The following is a 15,778-nucleotide window of genomic DNA, read 5'->3' on the forward strand; positions in this document are numbered from 1 at the left end:
ATGTTGCTCCCAGTAGCATCAAAGCAGGTGCTTATTTTTGAATTTTAGGCTTAGGGGCAAGTTTTTGTTTCATAAAAACCAGGTGTACTACAAAACAGAGACTCCTGTAGGCTACCAGTCCATATAGGGGCTACCAAACAGCCAATCACAGTCCTTTTTTGACATCCCCATGGACTTTCTCATGCTTGTGTTGCTCTCCAACTTTTTATACATTTAAGGGGCAGATTTATCAAAGGTCGAGGTGAATTTTTGAATGAAAGAAAAAAAATCGAATTTCAAGCTATTTTTGTGTACCTCGACTAGGGAATAGTCCAAATTCGAATATCGAAATTGATCATGTACTGTCTCTTTAAAAATTCGACTTCAAACATTCGCCATCTCAAAACCTGCCGGATTGCAGTTTTAGCCTATGGGGGACCTCCTAGAACCTCCTATTTGGAGTCAATTGGTGGACTTTGAAAAATCGAAGTTTTTTTGGGAAAATCTTCTAATCAAATTTGATTGAATGTCCTATTACTTCGATTCGTGCGGTTCGATTTCAGCTGCATATGGACCTGTTCGATTGAAAACTGACTTATTCGGTTAAAAAAAATTTTGACTTAATTTTGGTTGGTCTTTTAGATTTCGAAGTTTTTCAAATTCGAAATTCGACCCTTGATAAATATGCCCCTAAATGTGGCTCATGAGTAAAAAAGGTTGGGGACCCCTGAGTTAGACCATAATCATAGCTCCCAATTGTTTTCTGTGGGACAGTCCCAATTTTGATAGCTCAACCAACTTTTTATTTCAAAGTCCGGAGTTTCTCTTTGATCTTCTGCACCGACGCCAGAAAAAGATACAACGTTTCGAAAACTTAATTAAATAAGAAGCCTTTTGGCAGAAAGCCCACAACACTCAGCCCCTGTGCTTAGATAAATTGTAACAAATTAAGATAAGCAAACATAAAATTGTAACTATTTAAGATAAACAAATCTTTTGGAAGAACTGAGACTAACAGCTGAAAGGGCAATTTGACTTTCATTAGCAAAACAGTTATAACATGACCCTAAAACTCCCAGAAAAGTGTTCAAACTTCATAACCTGCCAGATTCTGTTAAATCGACATAGTAATTAGAGGGTCATAAAATGGGTCAAAAAAGTTTTACAAAATTGAGTAATGCATTAAGGGAACTTTCATGGGTAATCACCTATGCAGGGAGGGGGGAGCAGGGAGGAGTGGCTATGTAGGGTAGTGGGTAGGGCTTTTTATTATTGGGGGGTTTAGTTCTCCTTTAAAGGGACGGACCTTGGATGCCTATATGGTAACAGAAATGTACCTGCCGCTGGCCACTTGGCCTTGGAATCTGGCAGCAGAAATGGGAGGGGGGGGGTAGGGTTGCCCCCTTCGTATAGATTTTTTACGGCCTGAAGGAGAAGTCCCTGCTTTGTGATGTCGCAGGGGTAGGGAATGGGCGGCCCATAGTATTACAGGGAGCAGAACACCATTGGGGATGCGGCCTTGGACAAGGAATAAACTAGGTACGTTCCCAGTAGGGATGCACTGAATCCAGGATTCGGTTCAGGATTCGGCCAGGAATCAGCCTTTTTCAGCAGGATTTGGATTCAGCCGAATCATAATGCCTGGCCGAACTGAATCCAAATACATATGCAAATTAGGCAGGGAGGCAAATCGCGTGACTTTTTGTCACAAAACAAGGAAGTAAAAAATGTTTCCCCCTTTTCACCCCTAATTTGCATAATTTCCCAGTGCCTCCCAGCTTTGCACTTGCCTCTTCTGCCTACCCCTAGTTTCAACCCTGCCTTAGACATGCTTAAAACTAAAAATATAATATAGGAAACCTTGCACACCATAACTATATCTGTAGTCTAGCCACCTTGGCACCTTTAATTACAAAGTGGCTTTCAAGACTTTTATGTTTTTAGTTGCCATCATTTTACTTGGTCAAAACTGCTTTGTGTGTCCTTGTCCTAAGCTGCAGCGTCAGTGCAACATTTTAGTTGAATTAAAATTGCTACAGCTTACTATAGTTTCCAGCACTTTACAAGAATATGTAGGTTCCATAAATGTTTATATAACCAAGATAAAAATATCTCAAATACAGATTGTAAATAATACTATCTACATAATATTAAAGGGGTGCTTCACCTTTAATGTAATTTTTATTAGGTTATAGAACTGCCAATTCTAAGCAACTTTTCAATTGGTTTTCATTGTTTATTTTTCATAGCTTTAGTTATTTAGTTTATAGGTTTTTTAGTTTAGTCTCTTTTTCTTCTGATTCTTTGCAACTCTCAAATGGGCGCCGCTGTCCCCTTCTAAAAACAAATGCTTTGTAAGGCTACAAATGTATTGTTATTGCTACTTTTTATTACTGATCCTTTTATTCAGACCCTCTCCTATTCATATTCCAGTCTCTTATTCAAATTTATGCATGGTTGCTAGGGTAATTTGGGCCCTAGTTACCAGATTGCTTAAAATGCACATTGAAGAACTGCTGAATAAAAAGCTAAATAACTCAAAAACATTCAATAATAAAAAATGAAAACCAATTGCAAATTATCTCAGTATCACTCGCTACATCCTACTAAACGTTATCTCAAAGGTGAACAACCCCTTTAAATATTGCTTTCATTTACTATACCACTTCACCATCACCCAAATCAAAGTTTAAAGGAGATCAAAGAAGAAGGGTAGAATTGCAACATATTTGGGGGTCATTTGTATATGCCCTGGATGCAAGTTATAATGCAAAATTCTGCCCTTAGTGTTCATTCGGTAAGCACTTGTGTCTGACTTAAACTTGTGCTCTTTACCAGATGCAAAGTACGAAAAACCGGCAGGATGAAAATCATGGCAGTTTGCACCTGTTCAGGGATGCACCGAATCCAGGATTCAGTTTGGGATTCGGCCTTTTTCAGCACGATTCGGATTCGGCCGAATCCTTCTGCCCAGCCGAATCCAAATCCTAATTTGCATATGCAAATTAGGGGTGGGGAGGTAAATCGAGTGACTTTTTGTCACAAAACAAGGAAGTAAAATGTTTTCCCCCTTCCCACCCCTAATTTGCATATGCCGAATCTTTCACAAAGGATTCGGGGTTCGGCCGAATCCAAAATAGTGGATTCGGTGCATCCCTACACCTGTTCTTTCCATCCTGCTTGTAGTGAGAAATGACCTTTTACCTGCAGGTCAAGTGGGTTTGGGCCAACTTCTGCATAAGATTTCTGTGTCGCGGGTGGGTTTAAGTTGAGCTATTGCTTTCACTTCTCCCAACCATGACCTTACTCTGCCGGCTTCCACCTCCAGGAGACTCTATTTATAGGCATGTACTTGACCCGTCCCCTTTTGTGATGTCATTGACGGGTCAAGTGCAGGGCTATAAATAGAGCGACCGTGCCAGTTTGGAGGGCTTGGGTTAGGGTTAGCTGCGTGACCCACACATCACTACTTTCTGTACCATGAGGTAAGGATAAATGAATAAAGGTCCCAAAAAGGTAATATACCTTTAATATAAATGAATAAAGGTCCCAAAAAGGTATATTCTTTATACACATAAAGAAGAGGCCCAGGTATACCGCCCAAGCCTTCAGCAAGGGGAGCAGATGAAACCAGGAAATATTTTTGAGCAGGCACGCAAAATAAATTCATTCTTCCACCAGGCGAGTAAAAGCAAGTTGAAAGAGTTAATTATGGCCAAAAACACAGCTGTACGCATTTGCTGTTACAAACACTTAGTCATAGGCTGGCACTCTGACTAAGTGTTTATAATAAGAAACGCATAAGGCTGTGTTTTTGAACATAAACTCTTTCAACTTGCTTTTACTCGCCTGATGGAAGAATGAATTTATTCTGAGCGCCTGCTCTACAATACTTTCTGTACCATCCCAAAGTGATCGAAGTAGTGAAGATCTCTAATTCTAAAGAGCCCCCAGTAGATACTATTTTATTTTCATTTGAATTACAGCACATGCACTGGGCTTCTGTTGGTTGCATGAGGTTACGGACCAACTCACAATGAACAGTATGCAAACAGTATAAAAGTCACTATACAGTGCTAATTCGTAATACATTCAGATTCACATTACAAGGCAGTTTAGAAACCACTGCATTCTGCACCAATAGTTAAAGGGGAACTCCACACAAACATAACTTAAGCTTTTTGAAAAGTAAACATAATTGCAAGCAATTTTGCAATATACATCATTTAAAAAATATGCAGACTTTTCGTGATTTTTAATGGTTTCTGGCTGTTCCCTAAGCCTAGCCCCTGCTCTCCTGCTGAGCTCTCTTTTGAAGCTTGTGCCAGCCTCTTTTGAAGTTTTTCTGGAGCTCTCTGACTACTTTGCTGAGCTGGCTGACTACTGTTACTTTGTATCAACAGCCAGCTGTCCTCAGCCTGCATCCTCCAAACCCCACAATTCCCTGCACATGTGATTTCAATAAGGAACATCACAGCGCAATGCATTGTGGGTTATGTAGTTCCCGCATGCTGTCTGTAAGCTGTGGAGAAGTTGTTACAATTTGTAACATCGGTGTTTAGTCCCTCCTTCCCTGCCTGGATTTCAAATGATGCAGAAAGAGAAGAACTGTTAAACAGCTGGATTTCAGAATAAAAAATGGCATTTATTCATACTTTTTGAAGAAACAGGTAACTGTGATGGGTGTATTAGGAGTTTCTGGGTTATGTGGGCCTCCTTATCAAATTTTGGTTTGGAAGCCGGAGTTCCCCTTTAATAATCAGCCCTGTAACTCCAGCTTCTATGACAGTATTGTTCTGCATCAGTGTTTCCTTTTAGTGTGTGCTAGTGCAAATGATACAATTAAAAAATTATATTAAACAATCATATTCAATTTTTAATCCAGTAAATTTGATTTTTTGTTCGATAATCTGAATAATTCAAGTTTTGCAGGTGACAATTCGAAAAAGTCGCACAATTGCGCGATTTTGTAGAGATTTTTCCCACATGGTCAATTTTCGATCAGAATTGTTAGTAAATTTAGCCAGATTGTATGGATAGAAGTTTGGTCGAATTTTTATTACTTAAATAATGGGAAATATTGAGTTTTAATAAATAGCTCCCTTACTTATCAGCTGTTTAAGAGCAAATATCTGATTGGTTGCTATGGTGTACCATAGGGATGCCTGCGCTAATGCACACACGGCGATGCGTTTTCAATAGTCGCCCAAAGTTGCCTCGGGTGACTTTTCATAGCAACCTATGGGGTAAAACGCTGAGGCAGTTTGGGGAGATAGTCGCTCAAAAGACGAGGTGATTAGTCGCCAGGCGACAAAATCTCCCCGAATCTCCTTGTGTGGCCTTACCCTTATATGGGGTTATTTACTAAACCTTAAATGTTCTTTCACTTTATTAAGACATTTTTATACCAAACTCCCAAACCCAAATACCCTTTATTTATCAACAATTTGCCTCGAAAATATTTGTGCGGAAAAAGTTCCAACAAAATTGAGCGTCAATTCGTATCATGTGGCTTTTTCATATTGATGCTCCAAAAACTTGACCTTAAATAATTTGGATTATCGAACGAAAACCAGTTTTAAAAGCCCGAAACTTCCAAGAACCATGAAGGCATAAAACATGTTCCAAAGGTTAAAGGGACCATCTGCCATTGACTTACCTGATTTCGAAAGGTATTAGCTGAAGTATTTTCAGATTCAAATTGTTAGCAGCTTTGGGGTAAAAAAAATATCAGAATTTTTTTTCTACTAAAAATTTGAGTTTCTAGAAAAATTTGAATTTTAGTATATAATACTCTTAATATGGATATACGCACAATGATAACAGCAACACTTACCTTGGAGAATGATTTCAGTTTTCTACACTCTATTTACTTTTACTCTTGTTTGACTTTCGATTATTTTTCTCAGCTTCGTTACTGAAATATGTTTTGATTCCCTCACTGAATGTTATCAGAGTGATGCAGTGGGAGAGTGAAGCTCAAAAAAAAGCTAAGGGTCTAAAAAGAGTGAAAGGTAAAGTCTTTGAGTGACCACAATTTAAAATCCATTAAATCTGTTCATGAGTTTTAATCATTTTACTTTGATGAGCGATCTGATGATGACTGCAGGGCTGGGGTTAATACCCATTTTACTCAGAAGCCTCCTTCAACATGAATAGCTGTTTATTTTGCATTGTACCTTATTGCGAATGCGGTTTCCTTGTCAGAAGTCTTCTGATTGGAGAAGCTGTCTGCATAGGGAATTTAGATCTGAGCAACTTGCCCTTATTATAATAATCATTTATTTTTATAGCAACAACAAATTCCCTAGAGCTTTATGGAGACTATACATCATCATATCAGTCATTGCCCTTGTGGACCTTACAATCTATGTGCTTTTTCCTATCCAATCACAATTTTATCAGGAGCCATTTAACTCGTCTGTATGTTACTAGAATGTGGAAACCTATGCAGACTAGGGGAGCACATAGAAACCCCTTGACAGATAGCGCCCTCACTTTATTTTTATTCAAACCTTTAATAAATCCTGAATAGGACCCATGAATAATCTTAGCTAGTAGACTTTGAGTAACAAGAAATTCTCTACCTCTATACACCTCTCATTCAGGCCTTTGTAGAGCATACTGTAGAGTTCTTTTCCCCTCATATAGCTGAGCCTCTTGTTATGTTTTGGTAGCCAAGGATGATGAGTAGAGTATAACAGTGCTTTATTAGCAGGCTCATGCAGCCATTACACAACAGTAAGCAACTCTAACACCACAAGCTGTATAGAAAGTATACACAGTATAAGTCTTGAGCACAGCAACATCTACAGGCCATTTATATAAACACCACACCTCGTTTATAAATTATGGGTGACTGGTTAAGGAAATGGCTTGTCTTGCACCATGGCTGAAACACTACTGGATCAATAAAAATACAGGACCCGCACGTGCCATCTTTACTCATGAATGCAAATAAAAACTACTAATAAAGCAACACAGATGTTCCAGGAATGCCTTGAATACTATATTCTGTATTTTGGGTCTACCCCAATGATCACATTCTCCGGGATATGGATTCAGCTGAATCCTTGGTGTTCAGCTGAACCAAATCCACACCCTTAATGAGATATGACTTTAAAGTTCTGGACAACTAAAGCGAGCAAATGGGTTCGCAGATCACGCAACTCACTTTTTATTCAGATCAAGATGTCATATGCAAGATTAAGGTCTGGATTTGGACAAAATCCGCGGAAATTACTGTGTTCAGCCAAATCCAAAAGAATTGTTTCTGATGAAGATGGATATATGGGTTCCAAAAGCAATTGTATGGTTTGTTCCCACTAGGGAACAAGATTTCAGCAGAACTTTAATGCTGTAATGAGTGCCATGAATTTTGATTGGACAATGGCAACTTTTCACTCAAATATGAATATACAAAAAAGGCTTCGGATTACATTTTGTATTTCGGACAAATCTTTTGTTAAGGTTTAGGCCAGTGTTCCCCAACCAGTAGCTTGTGAGCAACATGTTGCTCTCCAACCCCTTGGATGTTGCTCTCAGAGTCCTCAAAGCAGGTGCTTACTTTTGAATTCCAAGCTTAAAAGCAAGTTTTAATTGCATAAAAACTAAGTATAGTGCCGAGTAGAGCCTCTTGTAGGCTGCCAGTCCACATAGGGGCTAACAAATAGCCAATCACAGCCCTTATTTGTTACCCCAAGAAACTTTTTCATGCTAGTGTTGCTCCCCAACTTTTTTTACATTTGAATTTGGCTCACAGGTAAAAAAGGTTTAGGCATTTGACTGATTTCAAAAACTATCAATTCAATGCATAACTGTTACCTGGTATACTTAGGGGGTTATTTACTAAACTCTGAATGCAAAAATCATGAAAAATTCGTGATTTTTTTTTTATAAAATCGGATTTATAAAAAAAATCACAAATGTTTTGGAATTTATTAAACCCAGAGGATGGGAAAAGTCAGAATCTGAGGTTGCATATAATTCAATGGGAGAAGTCCCAATGATTTTTTGATGTGCGCTGGGTTTTTGGCAATACCCTGAATTTTTCAGAGTTTTCGGGTGAAAAATCGTGAAAATCTGGATTTTTTCTCGCAAACAAAATTTTCTGGAAAGTGTATTAATAAATAAATACCAAAAAAAGTGAGGATTTTTTTTTCCAGAAAATATTGAGATAAATTTGGACTTTGATAAATAACCCCCTAAGAGTGGTGGATTAATGAGATGAGAGGCCCCTCGGCTACACTTTCCACAGGCCCCCTAGGCTACTCCCACTCCCCAAAAGTTTAGAAATATACTACTATATATAATTAATCAGGGTCACGGGTGTACCTGGAGACACAAGGGGCTAATGATCTAGCTTTTTTATTATTCGTATTTGTATCTGTGTTAGGGCTAGCAGGACAGTTACATGGCCAGCACCCGCTTGGAGAAGATTAGGCAGCCAGACAAGGCACTGGCGAGCACTGACCCCCATGTGTCTTAGACAGCTCAGGGCTAATGAGCACACGTGCCTTGCATGTAGGGTCTGGTTTTGACCTGGACAACCCTTCCGATAACTGGACTGTCTGGCGGGACACCGGGAAAAAAACCCAGTGGGCCCCTGGCTCTTATATGCCCTGCTGGCCCAGGTCCGTACCCATATTTGCCTCTTAATTCCGCGACCCCCTTTATCAGAGGTTGCGGCAAAAAAAAATTTTGCGCGCACTCTGCGCACAACCAAGGCGCCAGTCGCATGTGTATAAATGCGGAGAAGCAGCACACAGGCCGGCACAGCGACGCGCTGAACACGCTGGCGCTTCGGGGGGCCCTGGGGCAGTAGCCCCAGTGGGTTTTGGGCCCCCCAGTCCGACCCTGATGAGGGCCCACTGACACCTGGGCCCACCGGGAGTTTTCCTGGTATCCCAGTGGGCCAGTCTGACACTGGGTATAACCACTGTAACTGTTAGGGACCCAGGAACTACAGGATCCCCCAATGGGGCACTGACTGATTTAGTAAAGAAGGTTAGCCAAACAACACAGGTCAGTGTAGCGGGGATCTCCCCTGCACGTTTATTTCGTCAAATGATGTAACGTTTCGGGGGCGTACCCCTTCATCAGACATGTCTGATGAAGGGGTACGCCCCCGAAACGTTACATCATTTGACGAAATAAACGTGCAGGGGAGATCCCCGCTACACTGACCTGTGTTGTTTGGCTAACCTTCTTTACTGAATTCGTTGGGAGAGGCGCCGACCCCTCCAGCCAGCACCAGGCGATTACTCTCAGGAGAGACGTAGGGGAAATTAGGTAACTGTGTTGCTGCACTGACTGATTTGCCATTTTTTAATATTTAATTATGAAATATGGGGAAGCGCTGGATATTTTAAAGGGTTGTTCACCTTTGTATGATGTAGAGAGTGATATTCTGAGAAAATTTGCAATTGGTTTTCATTTATTATTATTTATGGTTTTTGAGTTATTTAGCTTTTTTATTCAGCACTTTCCAGTTTGCAGTTTCAGCCATCTGGTTGCTAGGATCCAAATTACCCTAGCAACCATGCATTGATTTGAATAAGAAACTGGAATACGAACAGGAGAGGCCTGGATAGAAAGATGAGTAATAAAAAGTAACAATAACAATACATTTGTAGCCTTACAGAGCATTTGTTTTTTAGATGGGGTCAGTGACCCCCCACTTGAAAGCTGGAAAATGTTAGAAGGAAAATAATTCAAAAACTAAAAAGAAGACCAGTTGAAAAGATGTTTATAATTGGCCATTGTACAACACACAAAGGGGAAGATTGATCAAGGGTCTAATTTCGAGGGTTAAAAATCCCTTGAAGTAAAATCCTTTGAATTCGAATTAGAAGAATTTTAGCGCGAAAGGTTCGATCAAACGATCTAATAAAAATCATTTGATCGAACGAACGATAAAATCGTTCGAATCAAACGATTTTAAGCGATCAATGGATTATTATTCAACCAAAAACTTTGAAAAGTGCTGTGGAAGGTCCCCATAGGCTAACATTGGACTTCGGTAGCTTTAATTTGGTGAAGTATGAAGTCGAAGTTTTTTTTAAAGAGACAGTACTTCGATTATCGAATGGTCGAACGATTTTAACTTCGAATCGTTCGAATCATTCGATTCGATCGAATTGGATGGTCGAAGAACCCAAAAAAATTACTTCGAAATTTGAATATTTTTTGATTCGAACTATTCACTCGAGCTTAGTACATCTGCCCCTAAAAGTGAACTTTAAAGGGGAACCACCCATTTAATTTTGACATTTGCCTCATGGGAAACGCCACAGAAGTACAATCATGCCACATAAGAATCTGTTAATATTCGATCACATCAGATACAAGGCCAACTTGCAGCCCTCCAGCTGTTGCTCAGCTTCACTCACAGCAGCATTTCCCTGATTTATGTAAATCTCCCGCATCCTACTATAACATCCAACTATAAACTACGGTCTCCAGCGAGTTATGCTTTTTTGGACTGTCTGCTGTAATCTTTGCAGAACTTTGCGCAAGAAAAAAACGCACCGTCACCATCTTCAGCTCAGTCAGAACATTCTTTTTTTTGCCTGTCACAATCACTTCAGACTTTCGCTGTGACGCTTTTCCGCTTCCGGTGCAGTCTCCAGCTTGGAGAAGATGGCGGCTCCGGGGCAAGAAGCCGAGGTGCCAGGGATAGACAGCGAGTTGTTGGCCTGCTGTGCCGGCGAGGTGGCCTTGGTATGTGCCCGAGAAAGGCCTGGAGTCCGTCAGCCCCTGGGAATAGTTGTCCCGGTACCGCTGCGGGTTTAGAGGCAGACTGTACCACTACCTGCACAGGGGAGATATAAGCTGCCAGGGATACAGCTGTTCGTCTCCCTGTCTGTCATATGTGTCTGTAGTTGTGTAACACACACGTACCTCCTTATCACGCAACTGGCCGCCTTCTTGCTCTTGTACAACTACTCCCAGCAATAGCCCAAAGCTCTATATATCAGTGCTGGCACTTTTATAATATTAGCCTCAGACATTAGCAGGCGGCACGTAGGACTTTTCCTGCTCCATTCACACATTCCCATAGATGTACTGAGCTTCTGCTTCTCCACATCTCTTTATATGCAGCACATAGTGTCAGTAGCCACTTACAATAAACTACCATAGAAATGGCTCTGTCTGTCTATAGATCTATATATCTGCTTGTCTCTCTCTCTCTCTCTATATTCATCTACATCCATCTATCTGTCTGCAAATCTGTCCGTCTGTCTGTCTCTCTCGTCTGTATATCCATCTGTCTGTCTCTCTCTGTATATTCATCTGTCTTGTCTATCCATCTGTCTGTCTATCCATCTATCTGTCTGTCTCTCTCTCGCTCTGCATATCTGTCTGGCTGTCTGTCTATCTATCCATCCATCTGTCTGTCCATCTGTGTCGGTCTGTCCATCTATGTGTCTGTCTGTCCATCCGTCCATCTGTCCGTCCGTCCGTCCATCTGTCTGTTGTCCGTCCATCTGTCTGTACGTCCATCCATCTGTCCGTCCATCTGTGTCTCTGTCCATCTATGTGTCTGTCTGTCCGTCCGTCCATCTGTCTGTCCATCCATCTGTCTGTCCATCTGTCTGTCTGTCCTTCTGTATTTCCGTCTGTCTGTCCATCCATCTGTCTGTCCGTCAGTCCGTCCATCCGTCTGTCTGTCCATCTGTCCATCTGTCTTTCCGTCTGTCTATATTTTTCTGCCTGATTAAAGAAAACCTAATTCTAAGCAACTTTGCAATATAAATTCATTACATTTTTTCTATGGTTTTTAAGTTATTCGAATATGTTATGCTATTAAAAGTAGTGTTTGTCCCTTTCTATTCTCTTCTCTTCCCTGCTGGCTCAGACTGTTGATATAATGTAAGACAAGACAGCTGATTAACAGACCTGTCTGCTGGGATACTCTGATTTTTTAAAAATGTTTATTGGAAAGTTGCTTAGAAGTATGTTTTCTTTTATTAGGCAAAATTAAATTTTGGGGTTGACTTGCCCTTTAAAGTGAAGTTAAAAAAGGCTGGATTTGATGAAATGCGGGCAGTGATATTGGCAGTATATTAGGTATAGTAGGATGGATGATCTGTAATCTTGTTGGGTAAAGAATTCCGTGGCCAAATGCTATACCAGAAAAAACAGGGCATTCTGCATGTGTCCGTGTATTTTGTATTAATGTGAGAGGGAGCTGTCATACTGCTCTTTAGAGTACATTATAACAGTGTTCACATTGTCTAAATTATCGGCTTGAAATTGACAAAGAATAATTTTGCAACAAATTGTTATTTATGTAGATAGGCTTAGATACACTGTATTGGTGTTTCAGGGGTAACTAATGGGCTTCTTAGTGTCACAACCAAGTTGTGTATCTATTTTTCTTTCTTTCTCTGCAGTAAGATAAAAGTGGTCTATATTAGTTTGAACTCGATGGCCTTGTGCCATTTGTTTACCCTAGCTACTATGTATCTATTTACTATAAAAATAAATGACCTTTACTTTGTGAGAAAGATATGGATGAGGAGAGGTAGGTCTACAGATTGACATGCATGAAAGGAATAACGGCTGTTTTAATGTATTTTTTATACACTTGCTTTAATTTCATTGAGAAGTTTTGATTGAGATGCTTTCTTGGTTTTTATAGTTATATATCAGTAGTGGTTTAGTACAGGAATGGGATCTGTTATCTAGAAATCTCTGGGCTTTCCAGATAACAGATTTTTTTCTCTAATTTCATACCTTAAGTCTACTAGAAAATCATGTAAACATTAAATATACCCAACAGGCTGGTTTTGCTTCCAATAAGGATTAATTATATCTTAGTTGGGATCAAGTACAAGCTACTGTTTTATTATTACAGAGATAAAGGAAATTATTTGTTAAAATTTGGATTATTTGGATAAAATGGAGTCTATGGGAGATGACCTTTCCGTAATTCTGAGCTTTCTGGATAACTGGTTTCCAGATAATGGGTCCCATACCTGTAGTACAATGATGTAGTCTAAACCCTTACTCTTCCTTCATTCTCACTCAGGGTCTTTGTGCAATCTGTATTTCTAGAGTTAAAGTTAAAGGGGAACTATCGCGAAAATGAAAATTGATGATAAGCTTCAGCATACTGAAATAAGAAACTTTCTAAATACAATCAATGAAAAAGTATGTACTGTTTCTGAAATAATCAAGTTTATCTTCACTATTCCTCTCTCAGCATCTGTTTCTCTTCATTCTCTCTTCTTGCAGGAGTTCCAATAGATCCAATATATCTTATAGGGGGGCTCCTTTTACGTAGAAGGTGTAATAGAGCTCATGCTATTAAAATCACCAGAAATCCTGTCTACATGCAGAATTTGTAGAAAATGCAGTTATTTAGTTAGATTTTGTTTGCATTGGAATCAGTTATTTGAGTGAGCTCTGATACATCTGCTAGGAAAGGAAGCCCCACTATAAGATATATTGGATCTAACAGTCAATGAATATCTGACACCCAGCTCCTGCATTAAGACTGAATGAAGAGAGACAGACACCTAGAGAGGAATAGTGAAGATAAACTTGATTATTTCAGAAAAAAGTGCAGAATATTTATTGATTGTATTTAGAAAGTTTCTTATTTCAGTATGCTGAAGCTTATATTACATTTTCATTTTCGCCATAGTTCCCCTTTAAGATTAAGCAACCTTTTAGAATTTAGAAACCCAGATTCAGTAATTCCAATTGTCCTTAAAGGGGAACCGGCATGAAATTTAAAATTAAATATAAGTTATATCCTGGGGAAATAAGATTATTTCTAAATTTAATCTGTAAACAATTCCACACTGTTTATGAAATACAGTAATCATGTTACTCTTTACTATCCTCAATCCTTCTCCGTTCATCAGTCTTGTATGTTAATCATATCTTGAATTATATTTTTAAGTTTTTTTTAGTTAGTACACGAGTTGAGATAAAAAAAAACAACTTTCCAATATATATTCATTTAGAAAAAAAAATGGTTTTTAAATTATTTACAAATGTTATTGCAATTAAATACATTATTTTTCTGTCCCTTTCTGTTTTGCTGGTTCTATCTCTTGAAACAATGTATCAGAAATTCTTCACACTCCTGATAATCTGGCTTCTGCTACATTATTTCAGAAGTCCGGACTGGAAGTAGGGGTAGGCAGCAGAGATATAAGCCTGGGTTGCGTGGCAGTTAAATGCTGCTTATTTTCAAATTTCTATTTTCTTTCAAGTTAAGCTATAATCTCAAAACGGTTGTTCTTTGCTTCCCATTAGGCAATACAGAGAGAAAAGCAGGCATTTCAAGTGACTTGCTGTTTGCAGTTATGGTCAGATTTTTTTAAATGTTATACTTATGTATTATAATGAGGCTACTTCCTTTTGAAATATATAGTGAATAAAGTACCCCTTATTGTAAAATATAAGGATATTATGAATCACCAAGGAGTTCCATGTTCATATAAAATGATCATGCTTTTATATAGGTCATGGAACTCCAAGGTTACTTGTAATATCCTTATATTTTCCAAAAAGGGGTATTTTATTTATTATAATACATGACTCACTAGGTTTTAAGTGAGTCATGTGACAAAAATGACATCACTACTCACTATTCATGGCTTTTGTGTATTATATCCTTATAATACACAAAAGCCATGAATACCTTGTAAATGATATCCTTATAAACGGTGAGTTCTGATGTCATCAGTTATAAACTGTGAGTTCTGATGTCATTTCTGTCACATGACTCACTAAAACTTGTGTATTATAATAAATAAAATACCCCCAGTTGCAAAATATGAGGATATTAGAAGTTACCTCGGAGTTACATGACCTGTATAAAAACACTCGGCCTTCGGTCATGAAACTCCACTTATAATATCCTTATATTTTGCAAGAGGGGTTACTTTATTCACTATATAAACGGTGACTAGTGATGTTATCAGTTTTAAATGATGAGTAGTGATGTCATTTTTGTCACATGACTCCTAAAACTTGTGTATTATAATAAATAAAGTACCCCTTGTTGGAAAATATGAGGATATTAGAAGTAACCTCAGAGTTCCATGACTTTAATATGGTCATGGAACTCCGCGTGACTTATAATATACTTATATTTTACAATAGGGGTAATTTATTCACTACATAATTTACAAGATACTCATGGCTTTTGTGTATTATAAAGCATTTCCTTATATAACTTCCTCATGATGATGGTTTGTGTCTTGTTTGTCTTTTAAAAGAAATGGCTCCAAGCAACTGATCTACCTAAAGAAGTTTATCAGCATCTGGCCTACTATGTACCCAAAATTTACTGTCAAGGCTCCAACCCCACTCCAGAAAATGAGGACATGGTGGTCCAGCACGTTCTCTTGGGCCCCATGGAGTGGTATCTATGTGGAGAAGACCCTGTGATTGGATTTCCAAAGCTTAAACAAGCAAACAAGCCATCTCAGCTGTGTGGCCGGGTATTTAAAGTTGGAGAGCCAACATATTCATGCAGGTAATTTAATTATTTTTTCATATTTAATGAAGTCCGCAATTTCTAACCTTAAAGGAGAACTAACCCCCCCCATGAGAAAATCCCCATCCACTACCCCCTCATAGTCCCCCCTCCCTGTTCCCTTTCCACATAGTGCATTAATGCAAAAAAAGTCCCCAATTGTCAATCTCACTTCTCCATGCAGAGAAGTGCAGCAGAGCTCCAGGGCGCCATCTACCGCATTTATTGTTTTATTCGGATCCTCGTCCTTCCCTTCGGCAATTAATGGCTTTCCGGCGCATGCGCAGTTGGTGCAAA

The 15,778-nt window shown here is 39.1% G+C and overlaps 1 protein-coding gene across 3 annotated transcripts in view; it reads left to right on the plus strand.

Moving 5' to 3' along the window:
- ubr2.S (ubiquitin protein ligase E3 component n-recognin 2 S homeolog) overlaps positions 1-15,778 on the plus strand; it is a 174,915-nt gene that overhangs the window by 94,156 nt on the left and 64,981 nt on the right. For 2 of the 3 annotated variants that reach the window (XM_041564059.1, XM_041564058.1), the window contains exon 2: positions 15,222-15,481. In XM_041564059.1, the coding sequence (XP_041419993.1) occupies positions 15,222-15,481 (260 nt within the window). 3 annotated transcript variants of the gene reach the window in all.

This window comes from Xenopus laevis, chromosome 5S, assembly GCF_017654675.1.
Source record: "Xenopus laevis strain J_2021 chromosome 5S, Xenopus_laevis_v10.1, whole genome shotgun sequence".
Classification (NCBI taxonomy): Eukaryota; Metazoa; Chordata; class Amphibia; order Anura; family Pipidae; genus Xenopus; species Xenopus laevis.